A 13733-nucleotide genomic window follows, 5' to 3' on the forward strand; every position below is an offset into this window, starting at 1 on the left:
TCCTTGTCTCTCTCTATCTCTCTCCATCTCCCTCTCTCCATCTCCCTCTCTCTCTCTCTCTCTCTCTCTCTCTCTCTCTCTCTCTCTCTCTCTCTCTCTCTCTCTCTCTCTCTCTCTCTCTCTCTCTCTCTCTCTCTCTCTCTCTCTCTCTCTCTCCTGTGGGCTTGGCAGATCTACATCCTCTCATACAGGGAACCAGAAAACCCTCTCTCCTCTCCACAGTCTGAAGCCCATTCTCATTTCCGTGGTGTCAATGATTCTCTCCCCCTGGTCTGTTTGTTGAATAACGGCTTACTCAAGCTACAGATCCAGTCATAGGGGTGAGAGAGAGACCCTCGTTTCCCCGGGTGACCCACAGGTCCCTAGTTCCCTTGGGACTTCAACAAGAGCTGCTTGGATTTTGGAAGCAATGGTTTTGTTCTGTTTGTTTCTTTCCAAACCCCTGACCCGGTAGGTGTGTGTGTGTGTGTGTGTGTCTGTGTCTGTGTCTGTGTGTGTGTGTGTGTGTCTGTGTGTGTGTGTGTGTGTGTCTGTGTCTGTGTCTGTGTCTGTGTCTGTGTGTGTGTGTGTGTGTGTGTGTGTGTGTGTGTGTGTGTGTGTCTGTGTGTGTGTGTGTGTGTGTGTGTGTGTGTGTGAATGCTGTGCAATCTGGGGAGTTTAGTTTGGCTGCTGTTGGTTTAATGTGTTTAGAGTCAATAAACAGATGAGTGGAGACAGGGGGAGTGGAGCTGAAGAAAGCCATTTAGCTGTGTGAGTGCCTGAGAGACACCGAGAGGGGGAGAGGGGAGATGGAGGTAGAGAGACCGAGGCAGGGGAAAGAAGAACAGAGTGTGAGAGACAAAATTAATGGTATGCAGAAAAGAGAGAGAGAGAGAGAGAGAGAGGGAGAGAGAGAGAGGGAGAGAGGGAGAGAGAGGGGTAAACAGAGATGGTCCTCTGACTAAAATAAAAGTTTACATCCCAGGTGTTTGTTTGTGTGTTTGTTGATGTGTGGTGTTGAGAGTCTGTATGTGTTAAGGTGTGTGTCCTGGAATGTACACTGTTTGTCATTAATCTTGAGGATCCAACCTGTCCTTATCAGACGCAGTCACAGCGAGCACACACACACACACACACAAACGGAGGAATCTGAGTCTAATGTGTAGATTAGCAGGCTGGTTAGTACATAAGGTTCCAACCGTGATGTCTGGAAGAAAGACATGTCATCAGTAAACACCACCAACCCCATGTTGCACACGTTATCACACACACATCCTCACGCACACACAAACTCACATACACTCTCACAAACACACACATACTTGTTGAGTGTTACCAGACATTCTCAAATTGTTCACTTGACCTGATTCTGCATCATCACTCACAGCAAGGCCCTCTTGGAAATGAGGGTTTCCAGTTGTGGTTTCCAGGGGTTTTAAGTCCTCCAATGACAGACTTTTATTGTTACAATCAGAACTCAACTGTGTTTTCCCATAACGCAGGGGAAGTGCTCTGCGATTGCTTTATGTCCAACGCAATTATCTCCTAATGGATTCAGTGGAGCCTCAGACAACCTGAGATGGAAGAGTGATTTATTTCACTCTTTCGTAAAGCAGAGCAGGCAATTAGATCGCCGTAACAAGACATTAGCTTTGTTAGCATTCTACCCAAGCCCAATTACAGAACAAATGCAGGTGGATTTTAATGGGGTTGGTGTGTGTGCACGTGTGTACGTGTGTGAGTGCGTGCGTGTGTTTTGCATGCCTCAGTGGCAGAGCTGGCTGCTGGGTTATTAGAGCAGTGCAGTGCTGGAATCTCTCAGTGTGTGTTTGGGGTCGGCCAGAGAGCAGCTTTGACGGTGGGAAGGGCTGGTGTTTTCTCCAGTGAGGGAAGAGGATTTACAAGGTTACTTTGGATGGAGTTGTTCCACAGAGTCAGAAGTGGATTTGCAGACGACTGATCTGCTTCAGATATGGATAGGTGCACACATGGAGGAAATGCACGCTAAAGTTCACTATAAAACTGATAGATTTGAGCCTATAGCACATCTCCCCCTCTATTTCCCTTCTGTCAATCCATTGCTTTCCAGCAGCTTTATCAACTATCCTTCTTTCCATCTCCCTTTCTCTCTTTCTTTCTTTCCATCTCCTTTTCTGTTTCACTCTCTCAGTCTCTTTCACTTTACCTCTCTGACACACAGACACAGGCAAACTCACCTTAAACGTGTGGTGTGGGCTCCCATCCCAGCTAGAGGGTTATGTGAACAGTAATTGCAGCAGAGTGTAGTTAATGTGGGTCAGAAGCTGAGTGGAGCCTGGGGGCGAGACGGCTCAGCCTGTGTGCTGCGGCCCAGTGCGGAGTTCAGGGACCTGGGTTGGAGCGCCGTTTCTCTTCCATTCTCGCCGTCTCCACCACCACCAGCAGGGCCAGTTGAGCACAGCAGTCTCCCTCTCCTTTCGTCCTCTGTTGTTTGTCCGCCCCTTTCATAAACCCCCCAGCATTTTGCACTTATTCCACACTCGCACTCCAGGAAGTCTCTCCCTTCCCTGCCAGTCGTCTGATCCCCACAGTCCTCTTCTCTCTCACTCTCACCATCCCTCTTGTCAGTGGTTGCAGTTTGGTAGAAACGTGTTGATTGTGTCCTTGCTGACAGTCTAGGTTTAACGTCGTTGGAGCGGTGATGTTTGGATTTCTTGGGACCAGAAGCAACAGCTACAGAGGCCAAAGTTAGCTAAAAGCAAACTGTCACAACTTAAAACAAATATGCAAACAATCATTAACCAAGTGGAATTCCACCTAATTATCTTTCCATTTTTATATTGTAAATTATTTGGCTACTTTATATTTTATTTTATCTTTTTTATTAGTATTAGGTAGACTTGTACATTCAGTATAGTTAGACCACATATTTAAGTTTCAGGATTCCTATATGTTTAATATATTCACCTTCCTGCCAAAGTAAATTCCTTGTCTGTGAAAACCTTCATGGCGATTAAAACCCTTTCTGATTCTGATCCATGAAAATGTATTGACCCAAAGCTGCACCCACGTCAGGGTTGATGAGAAATTTACTTCTGAAAAATATGCAGCAAAATATGTATCAAACCTAGAAGGCACTGTTAGGAAACCACGGGTTTCCAACCTTTATGCAGTTAGAGATTTCGTGAGCAGCCATCAAGCATTTATGAACAGACACCATTCCTATTCTCAATTCCACTCACACACTCTCTTTTTGTCTCTCTCTCACTCACTATCTATCTCCCTGCCTCTCTCTCCCTCACTTGCTTGCTCTCTCACTCTTTTTGAATGTATAATACATAACTCATTGCACAGTGTGTGTGTGTGTGTCTGTGTGTGTGTGTGTGTGTGTGTGTGTGTGCTCCCAGTAGATAGAGTAGCACAGTGTATCTCCCTGCTCTGAGCCCTGTTGGCCTTCAGGTAAATGTTTATGCTGTCAGACACAGAGAGGGGAGAGAGAGAAATGAAGAGAATGGGAAAGAGGGAGCGAGTGAGAGAGAGAGGCCTGGGTGCCCATTCATATGGCATCTTCTATGGAGGTCTGTGAACACACAGTTATTGGCTCTCTAACAGTGTGTTAGCTGAGAGTGTTTTGACTCTTAAGCAGATGTGGTAGGAGTGCTGCAGGGAGTGTGTGTGTGTGTGTGTTTGTTTGATCCTTATCCTGACACACCACCTGGGACAGTCCACCCCATGCCACATCCCCACCCCTTCTAGACCCTGCTACACCATGGGAATCATAATGCATGCTAATGCTTCAGCTATGCTAAGAGCTAACCTTCCCCAACCCTGGTACACCATTGGAATCAATATGCATGCTAATGCTAACGCTAATGCTGTGCTACGAGATAACCTTTACTAACCCTGCCACACCAGGGGAATCTAAATGCATGCTAATTCTACTGATGGGCTATATTTAGATCTAACCTTCCCATAAATATTTAGAATACCTTCACTTGTAGATGATATCCTCCTGTCTCCTCACAGGTTCTGCAGTACTGGATTCACAGTAGCTGGATTCACAGTACACTTCACTGGGGCTCAGCTAAATGCTCTATGCAGTCAAGGCTGAAGAACTGTAGTGATTTAGACATGTGAAAATAAAGTCAAGTCTGTCTTAAGGCCAGTGATTTTACCTGACTGAGCTTTTTTGCTTCTTTTACCGCTGACTGGCTGTGTTACAGAGCCTAGCTGGGCTGCATAAGAGACTGCTATGTCATGTGTAATGAGGAGGCCTTCACTTTCCCCTTCTCTCTCTTCCTCTTTCCTCTCTGTCTTCACATCTCCTCTAAAACTTTTCTTTGTCAAGGCAGGCGTTTTAGAAGTGATGTCAAACACGATGAATAAAGTGTAATGTCTCATGAACTCATCTTGTTTTTTCCCAATTCTTCCCCAGGGTGCTGTTTTGTCACATTTTACACAAGGAAAGCTGCCCTTGAAGCTCAGAACGCACTGCACAACATAAAGACCTTAACAGGGGTGAGTGTGTCCTCGATCCTCCGTCAGACAACCCACGCTCCCCTGTTATCACTATGTGGCAGTGGAAACCTGGGGCCATCTCCCATCACTGTGCCAGGTGTGTGAATGTGTGTTGGTGTATATATGTGTGTATGTGTGTGTGTGTGTGTGTGTAGGTTTGTGTGTGTGTGTGTGTGTGTAGGACTGTGTGTGTTTTACTCCAGGCTTCTTGGCTGTCTCCTAGCCTGGATGTTAGCTCACACCTCCCCTGAGGACTGCAGCTGCTCTGCTCTGGCCCTTCGTGTGGGTCCAGGGAGCTCCAGGAGAGAGGTGACTTGGCTGAGCTCTTCCCTCCTGTTCTGGTAGGCCTTCAGCCTCTCCTCTAGTGGGCGTGTGCAGGCCCAAGGCTCTCTTGGCTGGGGCTCTTGGCACTCCGCTGCTGCCTTGGCTGTTTTGTTCTGCTGGAAAGCCATCGATGGCGAGTCTGTTCTCCTTGTGCAGGTAGAGAACGCTCAGCTTGGAGAGGATGAAGATGATGAATCGCAAGAGCACTCAGCCGGTCTCAGCGTTAGAGCCTGGAATTTTTTAGCTGAGCTCGAACATACAGTAGCTACAGAAGGGCAAACGAGGACAGGTGTAGGACAAATCGCGTTGGTTTTCTTAACAATATAAGGACGCGTCACGGGTCTATTTTCTATTAAAAGTGTGCTGTCACAGTTAGCCGCGGGGCTGGCAAATGCTCTCATAGTTTTAGGATTAGGGAAACGTGAAATTGACCTCCTCTCTCCTTCTGTCCCCTCCTCCTCTTCCCAGCTGGCTGTGGAGCAAGCTGGCAAAGTGAACACTCCAACACACACAGGGTTGAATCAATAGAACCATAATCAGAGCACATTGATAGAGTTTAGGTGGCTTATTTATCTCATTTACAAAAGCATTCTCTGGGGTCGCTGGGGCAATGCAGCACCGCAGGCATGTTTAAACGTGATGAAAATGCGGGAGAATATCTATCCAACCTGCCTCTGTCTGGCATGGTGGAAGAGAGAAAGAGATGAACGGAGGGCAAGAAAGAGGGAGAGAGGAACACAGAGACAGAGAGAGACACATCCACAAAGGTAGAGCGAGAGACCAGTGAAGAGAAGTCGAGTGAGATACAAGTTGAGGGAGGAAAATATAAAAGGAGACATTAAGAAATGTAGTTAATGGAAATGAAAGGATGAGCGAGAGAGAGAGCAGAGCGGGGAAGAGAAAGGGATGGGAGGAGAACAGGAGACACTGTGGAAGGAGAGGGGCGCAAGAGAAAGAGAGAGTGAGAGAGCACCAACACGCTTGGGGGCAGAGCAATAAAGGAGAGCAGTTAAAAACCAATACCTGCTTATTAACTTCCTACCTCTCCTGTACCAGAGAGCAGAACGCTGTTTATATTGGCTCTGTTCCTCTCCCTCATTTTCTTTGTCTAAACCAGAGGCCCTGACAGGGTGCAATGCAATCACCGCCGAGTTGGACGGCGGCCATGTTGGAGTAGGGCACTGGCAGAGCTGACTTGCGGCCATGTTGGTTTAGGGCAGAGACAAAGTTGGGTTTCTGCCATGTTTGAGGACGGCGTTGAGCTGGGGACTGTGGAGTCTGGCATGGTGGCGGGGCCATGGACATACAGTAGACCTAGATACAGAGACCAAGACAAATTTCCCTGAGCGGGCCAATAAAGTTCATCGTATCGTATCGTACCTCCAGCTCTACTCAGACACACAACAATAGCTTGGAGGACTGCAGGGTCCTGCCAGATCCCCTTGCTGAGTGACACATAATGGCAGCACAGCCTCCCTCCTCATAGCTCCCCTCCCCTCTCTCTCTCTCTCTCTCTCTCTCTCTCTCTCTCTCTCTCTCTCTCTCTCTCTCTCTCTCTCTCTCTCTCTCTCTCTCTCTCTCTCTCTCTCTCTCTCTCTCTCTCGCTCTCTCTCTCTCTCTCCCTCTCTTTCTCTCCCTCTCTATCTCTCTCTCCCTCCCTCTCTCTCTCTCTCTCTCTCTCTCTCTCTCTCTCTCTCTCTCTCTCCCTCTCCCTCTCCCTCTCCAAGCCTGCAGAACACTGAATTGCAGAGAGACCGTTGTGTGTGTGTGTTTGTCTGTCATGTGTGTGCATCATGCTTTAGTGATATGGTAATATCTTGTTAATCATGCAAAGGTCAAAGGGATGGTAAGTATGTAGTGTAAACATACACACACATTCACACACACACACACTTCCAACAGGATTGGGTAAGACTGCAAAGGAGCTTCAGGGTTGAAGTGAGGGTAAGATCAGTTCTGAAGGAACAGCAGTGTTTTTCTAAAAGTCTAATTGCGGGTTGATGCAGCGCTAGGGAGCCTGTCGCTGGAGAGGCTGGTTTCCAGTTCTTATGGTACCACTGAGTCCAGGTTTCAACCTTCACCCTCTCTGCCTATCTACTGAAAACATGCTGCAACTCCTGCGGTGACTTAAGACCCTCCCCTGCTGAAGCAGGCCTCCACCCCCCACATCTCTCCCACTCTTACATACACACACTCAAGCACACGCACACAAACACACACACACACACACACATGCACACGGCGAGTTAAGGCCTGTCAGGCCTGTCCGCCAGACAAGGTTGTCTGAAATTTTCCACTAAATTGAACTCTTTCATTAGCGTCTGACAGATGTCTAAATGGCTGGTGTCTCCCTGTGCCCGAGCCTCCAGTACACCCCCTGTCTTCTGAAGTCTGCTCGAGGGGGGGAGGGGGAGGGCAGGGAAGAAGAGGACGGGGGGAGGAAGAGGAGAGGACGACGGAGAAGGACGGGGGTAGAGCTAATCTAGGACGTGTCCTTTAAAGTGCCCTCCAGCTGTGAGAGATCCCTCCCTCCTTCTTGCCCTCTCTCTCTCTCTCTCTATCTCTTTCTCACTTTATTTTCTCAGTTTTTTCTTCTTCTCCATCTCTATGTGAGAGATCCAGAGGATGAAAAGATCTTTGATTCATAGTTTCTCTCAAGGATATTTCATTCTCAGTGTGAAAATGCTAGGCGAGGGGAAGGGAGGCGATGGCAAGGTTGAGGGTGAAGGGGGGCCTCAGACACGATCAGTCGAACGCCGCGTCCTTGATGCAGGCTGATCAGAGTGTTTCCAAGCTCTGGGTTTCATAAGGAGAGTGGGCCTCATTAAAATCCAGCATCACACCGAGACCACACACACACACAAACACACACACACAAACACACACACACATACAAACGCACGCACACAAACGCACGCACACAAACACAAACACACACAAACACACGCACAAACACACAAACACACACACACAAACACACACACACAGGTCCCCACCTCCTTTGCCTTTCAGGTGGCGAGGTAATTAGTGCTGCTTCGTTGCTGGAATACAGACCCTGTGTTGTGTGTTGATGTGAGGAGGTGCTCATCAAAGGCCTATCTCCAGTCTCCAGCTATCTTTTAATACCACGTGTCACTGTTCATATGAGTGTGGTTGGAATGTGCGGCCTGTCACATTTGATGCGTGAGTGTGCTTGCGTAAGTTTGTTACGATATCTGTCGAACTTGACTTGGCGTGTGTATGTGTGTGTATGATGTAGGTGGTTAGTTATGTGTCCAGTAACTGGACAGTGTTGTTTGTACAGGTGTGGAAGCCTACACAGCACTGTTTCACTATGGTATTGTTTACAATGGTTTTAACCATAATAGTTTTCGTCACTATGGTTTTCATCAGTGCATTAATAACAGAGCAGAAATGCCTGGCAGGGCCTGTGGAAGAGAGATGAGCTAACTCTGTCAGCGTAAGCTACTCAGTAAAACACATTAAGGGAAATCAGGTAGCTGAGCGGTTAGGGAATCGGGCTAGTAATCTTAAGGTTGCCAGTTCGATTCCCAGCTGTGTCAAATGACGTTGTGTCCTTGGGCAAGGCACTTCACCCTACTTGCCTCGGGGGGAATGTCCCTGTACTTACTGTAAGTCGCTCTGGATAAGAGCGTCTGCTAAATAACTAAGTGTAAATGTAAATGTAAAACCAACTCAAGGCTTAGCTGAATCTTGGCCTTGCCGGATCACTGAACATTTCCTATATAAACCCTCATTCCTGTGAAGGTAGCGTAAGCTCAGAAGCGTTTAGCTTGTACCTGGGTCTAAACGTCTGGGCCTTGTTAAGACGTTAACTGTTTTATGTGGTGGCTCTGGGGCATCAAACATTCATGGAGCAGCCTGGAGAAACTCATGCAATCAAAAGCAAGGTTAGACCTAACACTGATGCTGGTGAATATTACGGTGTAGAGTATGGATGTAACTGTCTGTTCCTATAAAGGTGTGTGTGTGTGTGTGTGCGTCACTTTCAATCCAGTCAGATGCAAGCAGCAGTAAGTCTAGAGTAAATAGTTACCGTTTTTTGTATCGGAATTCAACAGACCACATAAGCACACACTTCCACCCTCTCTCTCACTCGCTCACACATGCACACACACACCGCTAACCCCAAAGCGATGTCATTATGGACGCTCATTATAGGAATCAATTTAATTAAGGGCTGTAATTGCCGTAGTGAAGCCCAAATGCTATCGCAAACAAGACTGGAGAAAGTAAACCTCATTGACGCGTCACTTAGTCCAGTCTCTCTTTCTGTGTGTACAATTATTTAACAGCAAAATATTAATCGCTTGTTTCAAATTAACTTCCTCACCCTTCCTTGGCAGTCTGAGTTGATGTTGGTGTTTAAGTGTATTGATTTGAGTAGGGAGGGGGTGTAATGTAGGCTAACTATGTTAAATACTTAAAGTACTTAGCGTCTGCGCTACAAAGCATTACTAATTCAGGATCCCTCACTCACTCAGTCAGTTTCCTGCCTGTGGGTTAATTGTTTACCAAGGAAATTGAAGTGGGGGTAATGCAGGGTAACTGGGTGATGAAAAGGGGATATTACTGTACCAAACAGACTGGGAGCTAATTTATGTTTTTTAAGGAGAGTGAAAATGAAAGTTGTGTTCAGCTGTCAAAGTCTGTGTGTGTGTGCGTGTGGTGTGTGTGTGCTTGTGTGTGGTGTTAAGTGTGTGTGTGGTGTGTGTGTGTGCGTGTGTGTGTTTGGGCTGGGTCTCAGGCGTTGGTCAACTCTATTGAATCCCGACTGTGAGGACCATCTGTCTGACTGTTGTGTAAGCAACTCGCCGTCTCACCTTCAACCCCTCAGAGGTGAGAGAGAAAGAGAGGGAGGGAGAGAGAGAGGGAGGGAGAGAGAGAGAGGCATAGAGTGAACCGTGGGATGAATATGCAGAAAGCTTGTGAATGAACTGCATAAGCAAAGAGAGAGGTTGGATAGATGTAACACTGACATGCACTGAGGGATACCACAGGCTAAGATAAATACGAGAAAAAGAAATAGCCTGGCTGTCACATAAGTCATATGACACGGCTGCTTTCGAGGTGCTGACTTTTGACAGCTAGTATAAGGGTCTCTCTCACACACACACACATATAACACACGCAGATATAGAACACACGCTCACAAACCAACACACACAATACATACTTACACACACACACAGACTTTACATGCATATACATACACAAGATAACAATGTTTCTCCCTGTCTTGTACGGGCTTTGGTTTTTCAATTGGCTACCTGTCAGCTCAACTGGCCTTTCTAGCTCTGGCTCATTCCATACAGGCCAGGGCAGGGGCAGGGGGGGGGGGGGGGTCAAGGTGGGAGAGTTGGGAGTGGTAGGCCATAAGCATTTAGGGGGTGTAAAGTTTCTAGCACACCATGTACTGAAGGGAAATATCTAACAGGCTGCAGCCATGGAGCGCCTGAACCTGAATGTGGTGTCAGGTAGTGCTGGGGAGCGTTGGGCAGAATGGAGAGGAAATAGAAGTGATAAGTAGATAAGAGCTATGGAGAAAGAGGTCACACAACTGCAATGTCAACAGCTCGTCTGACAGATAGACACCTTGCCAACTGCTAACCTGGCACCGTGTGCCCTAACTGGGGGATAGAGGCTGAAGAGAGAGAGGCCAGAGGAAGAGAGGCTGGGAGATAAAGAAAGACCAGGGGATAGAGGCTGGAGAGAGAGAGGCCAGAGGAAGAGAGGCTGGGAGATAGAGAGAGGCCGGGGGATAGAGGCTGGAGAGAGAGAGAGGCTGAAGCAAAGTGGCTGAAGAGGAGAGAGGCTAGAGGAACAGATGCCGGGAGATTGAGAAAGACTACGGGATGGAGGCTGGGGGATAAAGAGAGGCTTATGGGATGAAGGCGGAATGGTAGAGAGGCTGGAGGATAGAAATGCTGGAGGAAGAGAGGCTGAAAGATGAAGGTTTGAGAGAGACCAGCCTTGGGGAAAGACAGTGGGAGAGATGCAGGTATATAAGCTAGAAGAAAGATGTTTCTAGAGTTCTAATTACCAACCACACACACACACACACACACACAAACACACACAAACACTGTTGGAAAAGGTAAATGTCACCACAGACTGGGTGTCTCTGTAAATATGGCTAACAGATCATGTTCAGAAAGGAGGGGGTTGTGGGTGGAGGGTCCTGTGGAGAGGATAATGAATGACAGAAGGGCTGCTCCAGGGCTGTCAGCGAAGAAGAGACGGTGCTGTGGAATTGTGGGATGGTGGAGGGAGACGGCTTTTGTGTGAGGAGCTGCAGGAGCTCTGCCAGATCAAACACAGCAGCGCCTCCACAGGCCCGCCCCCCGCTAGGCATTCTGGGTAGACAGAACTGGAAAGAGACATTAAAAACCCAGAATGAACAGCAGTTGTGTGTTTGTGTGTGTGTGTGTTTGTACTGTGTGTAGAACTATAGACATCTTTAAATAACAGAGAACAATAAATATCTCTACTTAGACAATTCTATCCATATGTACCCTCAGTGTGTGGGACCATCTAGCCCAGCCTGTATATACTTACGCCACACGATCATATCACACCTCTAACATAATAAATAGCGTGTACGTTACAGACATACATGAGCGTGCCTCATTTATGGATGCTAATATTGGTTAGATGTGACCTATCCGTCTCCGGGGCAACCGCAGGTCACAGTTGAGTAAGCAGCAGTCTCTAGGGGACAGTTATTTCTGGAGACCTCCATCATCTGATCCTCTGGGGCTGTGAAGTGGCAGCAGAAAGGCCGGGGGTCGCGGCTGGGCCCGGGGGTCTGGATGCAGACCTCCAGGCCAGCGCTGGCTACCACCTGCAGGCTCTGTGGCTCACCCTGGGTCAGGGATGAAAAGCCGCGTAGAGTGGAGGAGTTGCTGTCGATGATGGGAACAGACTGAGGGCAAAAGGGGGAGAAATGGTAGAGGGTGAGAGAGCATGAAAAAAGTATAAGAAACAAGAACAGGAAAGAGAGAGAGGGAGAATTGTGTGTGAGAAAGGGAGAGAGAGGGGGAGAGAGAGAGAGAGAGAGAGAGAGAGAGAGAGAGAGAGAGAGAGAGAGAGAGAGAGAGAGAGAGAGAGAGAGAGAGAGAGAGAGAGAGAGAGAGAGAGAGAGAGAGAGAGAGAGAGTGTGAAAGGGCAAGAGGGATAAAGGTGTTTGATTGAGTCAAAGGATCAGAGCCTTACTTCACCCTGTGACTGTTTTTAACTGAGCCAGGGGCATTATGGGTAAGACATGATGCGTCATACAGACACACATGACACACATACACCTTGCAAATGGAACAAAAACAAAATATCAATCTGTCCAGTGTGTGTGAGTGTGCACTCACCCGTACATACGTGTGTGTGTGCACACGCGTGTGTGTGTGTGTGTGACGGAGACAAGGCCTGGCTGGCTGAGTGTGATTGATGCCGGGCTAGATTTGGAGAATTACTGTCATTCGTCTCTCTGCAGATCAAACAAGAACATAATCCCCCATAAAAGAGAGAGAGAGAGGGGGGGGGGGGTGTTCGAGCGAAGAATGGACAGGCAGACAGGGAGATGGAGAGGGAGCGAGTGTCAGAAAGAGGGAGTGGGAGGGAGAGAGAGGTGACAGAGCTCGTTTGTCTGTGAAGTGTTTGCTTGTTTTCACCAAAGGGAATCCAAACAACTCCCCCATCAATCAGCTCTATTAACCTGCAACATGGGAGTGGGAGAGGAGCCTTGTCTGCTTCACACACACACACACACCACGCGCACACACACAGACACACACTCACACACACCTCAGACTATCATACTAGGTGTGTAAGGGATGATGATGAATATCTTGTTTACCGTGTGTGGTGGACAGTGTGTGATAGCTGGACAGTCTGGTAGCTCTCTCTGATCATGTGTGTGTACTGTCTCTTCCAGATGCACCACCCCATTCAGATGAAGCCTGCAGACAGCGAGAAATCAAATGGTGAGTGAAATCCTAAGTCAACACACACACACAGTGACATACACCTCACACACACAATTGTCTGCCTCCTGTGTCTTTCTCTGAAAACGTTTCTTGGTTTAGAATAAAATGAATGAATTCCGAATGAATTCATTCATTGTGGGAATTCTATGTTATATTCTGTACTGTGGTGTGATACAGTTTGTGTGTGTGTGAAAGACAGATAGAGAGAGGAAGAAGTGGATCAATATGAATTATTAACAGGCAGAGAGGAAGGGGGCAGAGAGGGGGGGCAGAGGGGGGTCAGAGAGAGTTGAACAGTTTGCCCCTGTGATGAACCAGCCTTTCTTTGAGTCCCCAGTGTCCTCTCTCACCCCTTAGTCTCTCTTCCTAGTATGCAATCTACCTCTCTCTCTCTCTCTTTTACAAACACACACACAGTAACACACATATTCAGACAGTCACCCCAGTGTTTCAGCCTGGAATCTACCGTGGGCTGATGTTGCCGATGATAAAGACTGATTCCATCTTTTGGAATGTTATTGCCATCTTGGCAAATGGCCAAGGATGTAATCCAAAAAATTTGCCCAACAATGACAGCATAAGTAGAGAGATAGTGAGACAGAGATGCAGTGAGAGAAAGAGGAGAGACCACTCTACTCCATATGGGGAGAGAAAGAGAGACTACAGCCATAAGCGGTATGACAGCCCATAGTCATAACTTAGATCTCAAAGCTCCTGCATGTGCAATCTACTGCTAGAGAGTATCATCCACCACAGAGAGATCCCATTCAGCTTAAATATGAGAAACTCTAATGAACCTAATACTCCTATCAGCCACTCTGCTGATAGAAGATGAAGAATCTCCCTATAAGATAACTCCATCTTGGTAACGATGATAGACTTTAATAAATCTAGCTAGCTCTACCACCTTATACTGTAATGAAATATAACCAA

At 47.4% G+C, this 13733-nt stretch overlaps 1 protein-coding gene across 15 annotated transcripts in view; it reads left to right on the forward strand.

The window, feature by feature from the left end:
* The window catches only part of celf2 (cugbp, Elav-like family member 2), a 73492-nt gene that overhangs the window by 38017 nt on the left and 21742 nt on the right, over positions 1 to 13733 (forward strand). For all 15 annotated transcript variants that reach the window (XM_062483074.1, XM_062483075.1, XM_062483076.1 and 12 more), the window contains exons 4-5: positions 4394 to 4476; positions 12749 to 12797. In XM_062483074.1, coding sequence (XP_062339058.1) covers positions 4394 to 4476; positions 12749 to 12797 — 132 coding nt within the window. The remainder of the gene's footprint in view (positions 1 to 4393; positions 4477 to 12748; positions 12798 to 13733) is intronic.

The sequence above is a fragment of the Osmerus eperlanus genome, chromosome 17, assembly GCF_963692335.1.
Source record: "Osmerus eperlanus chromosome 17, fOsmEpe2.1, whole genome shotgun sequence".
NCBI lineage: Eukaryota > Metazoa > Chordata > Actinopteri > Osmeriformes > Osmeridae > Osmerus > Osmerus eperlanus.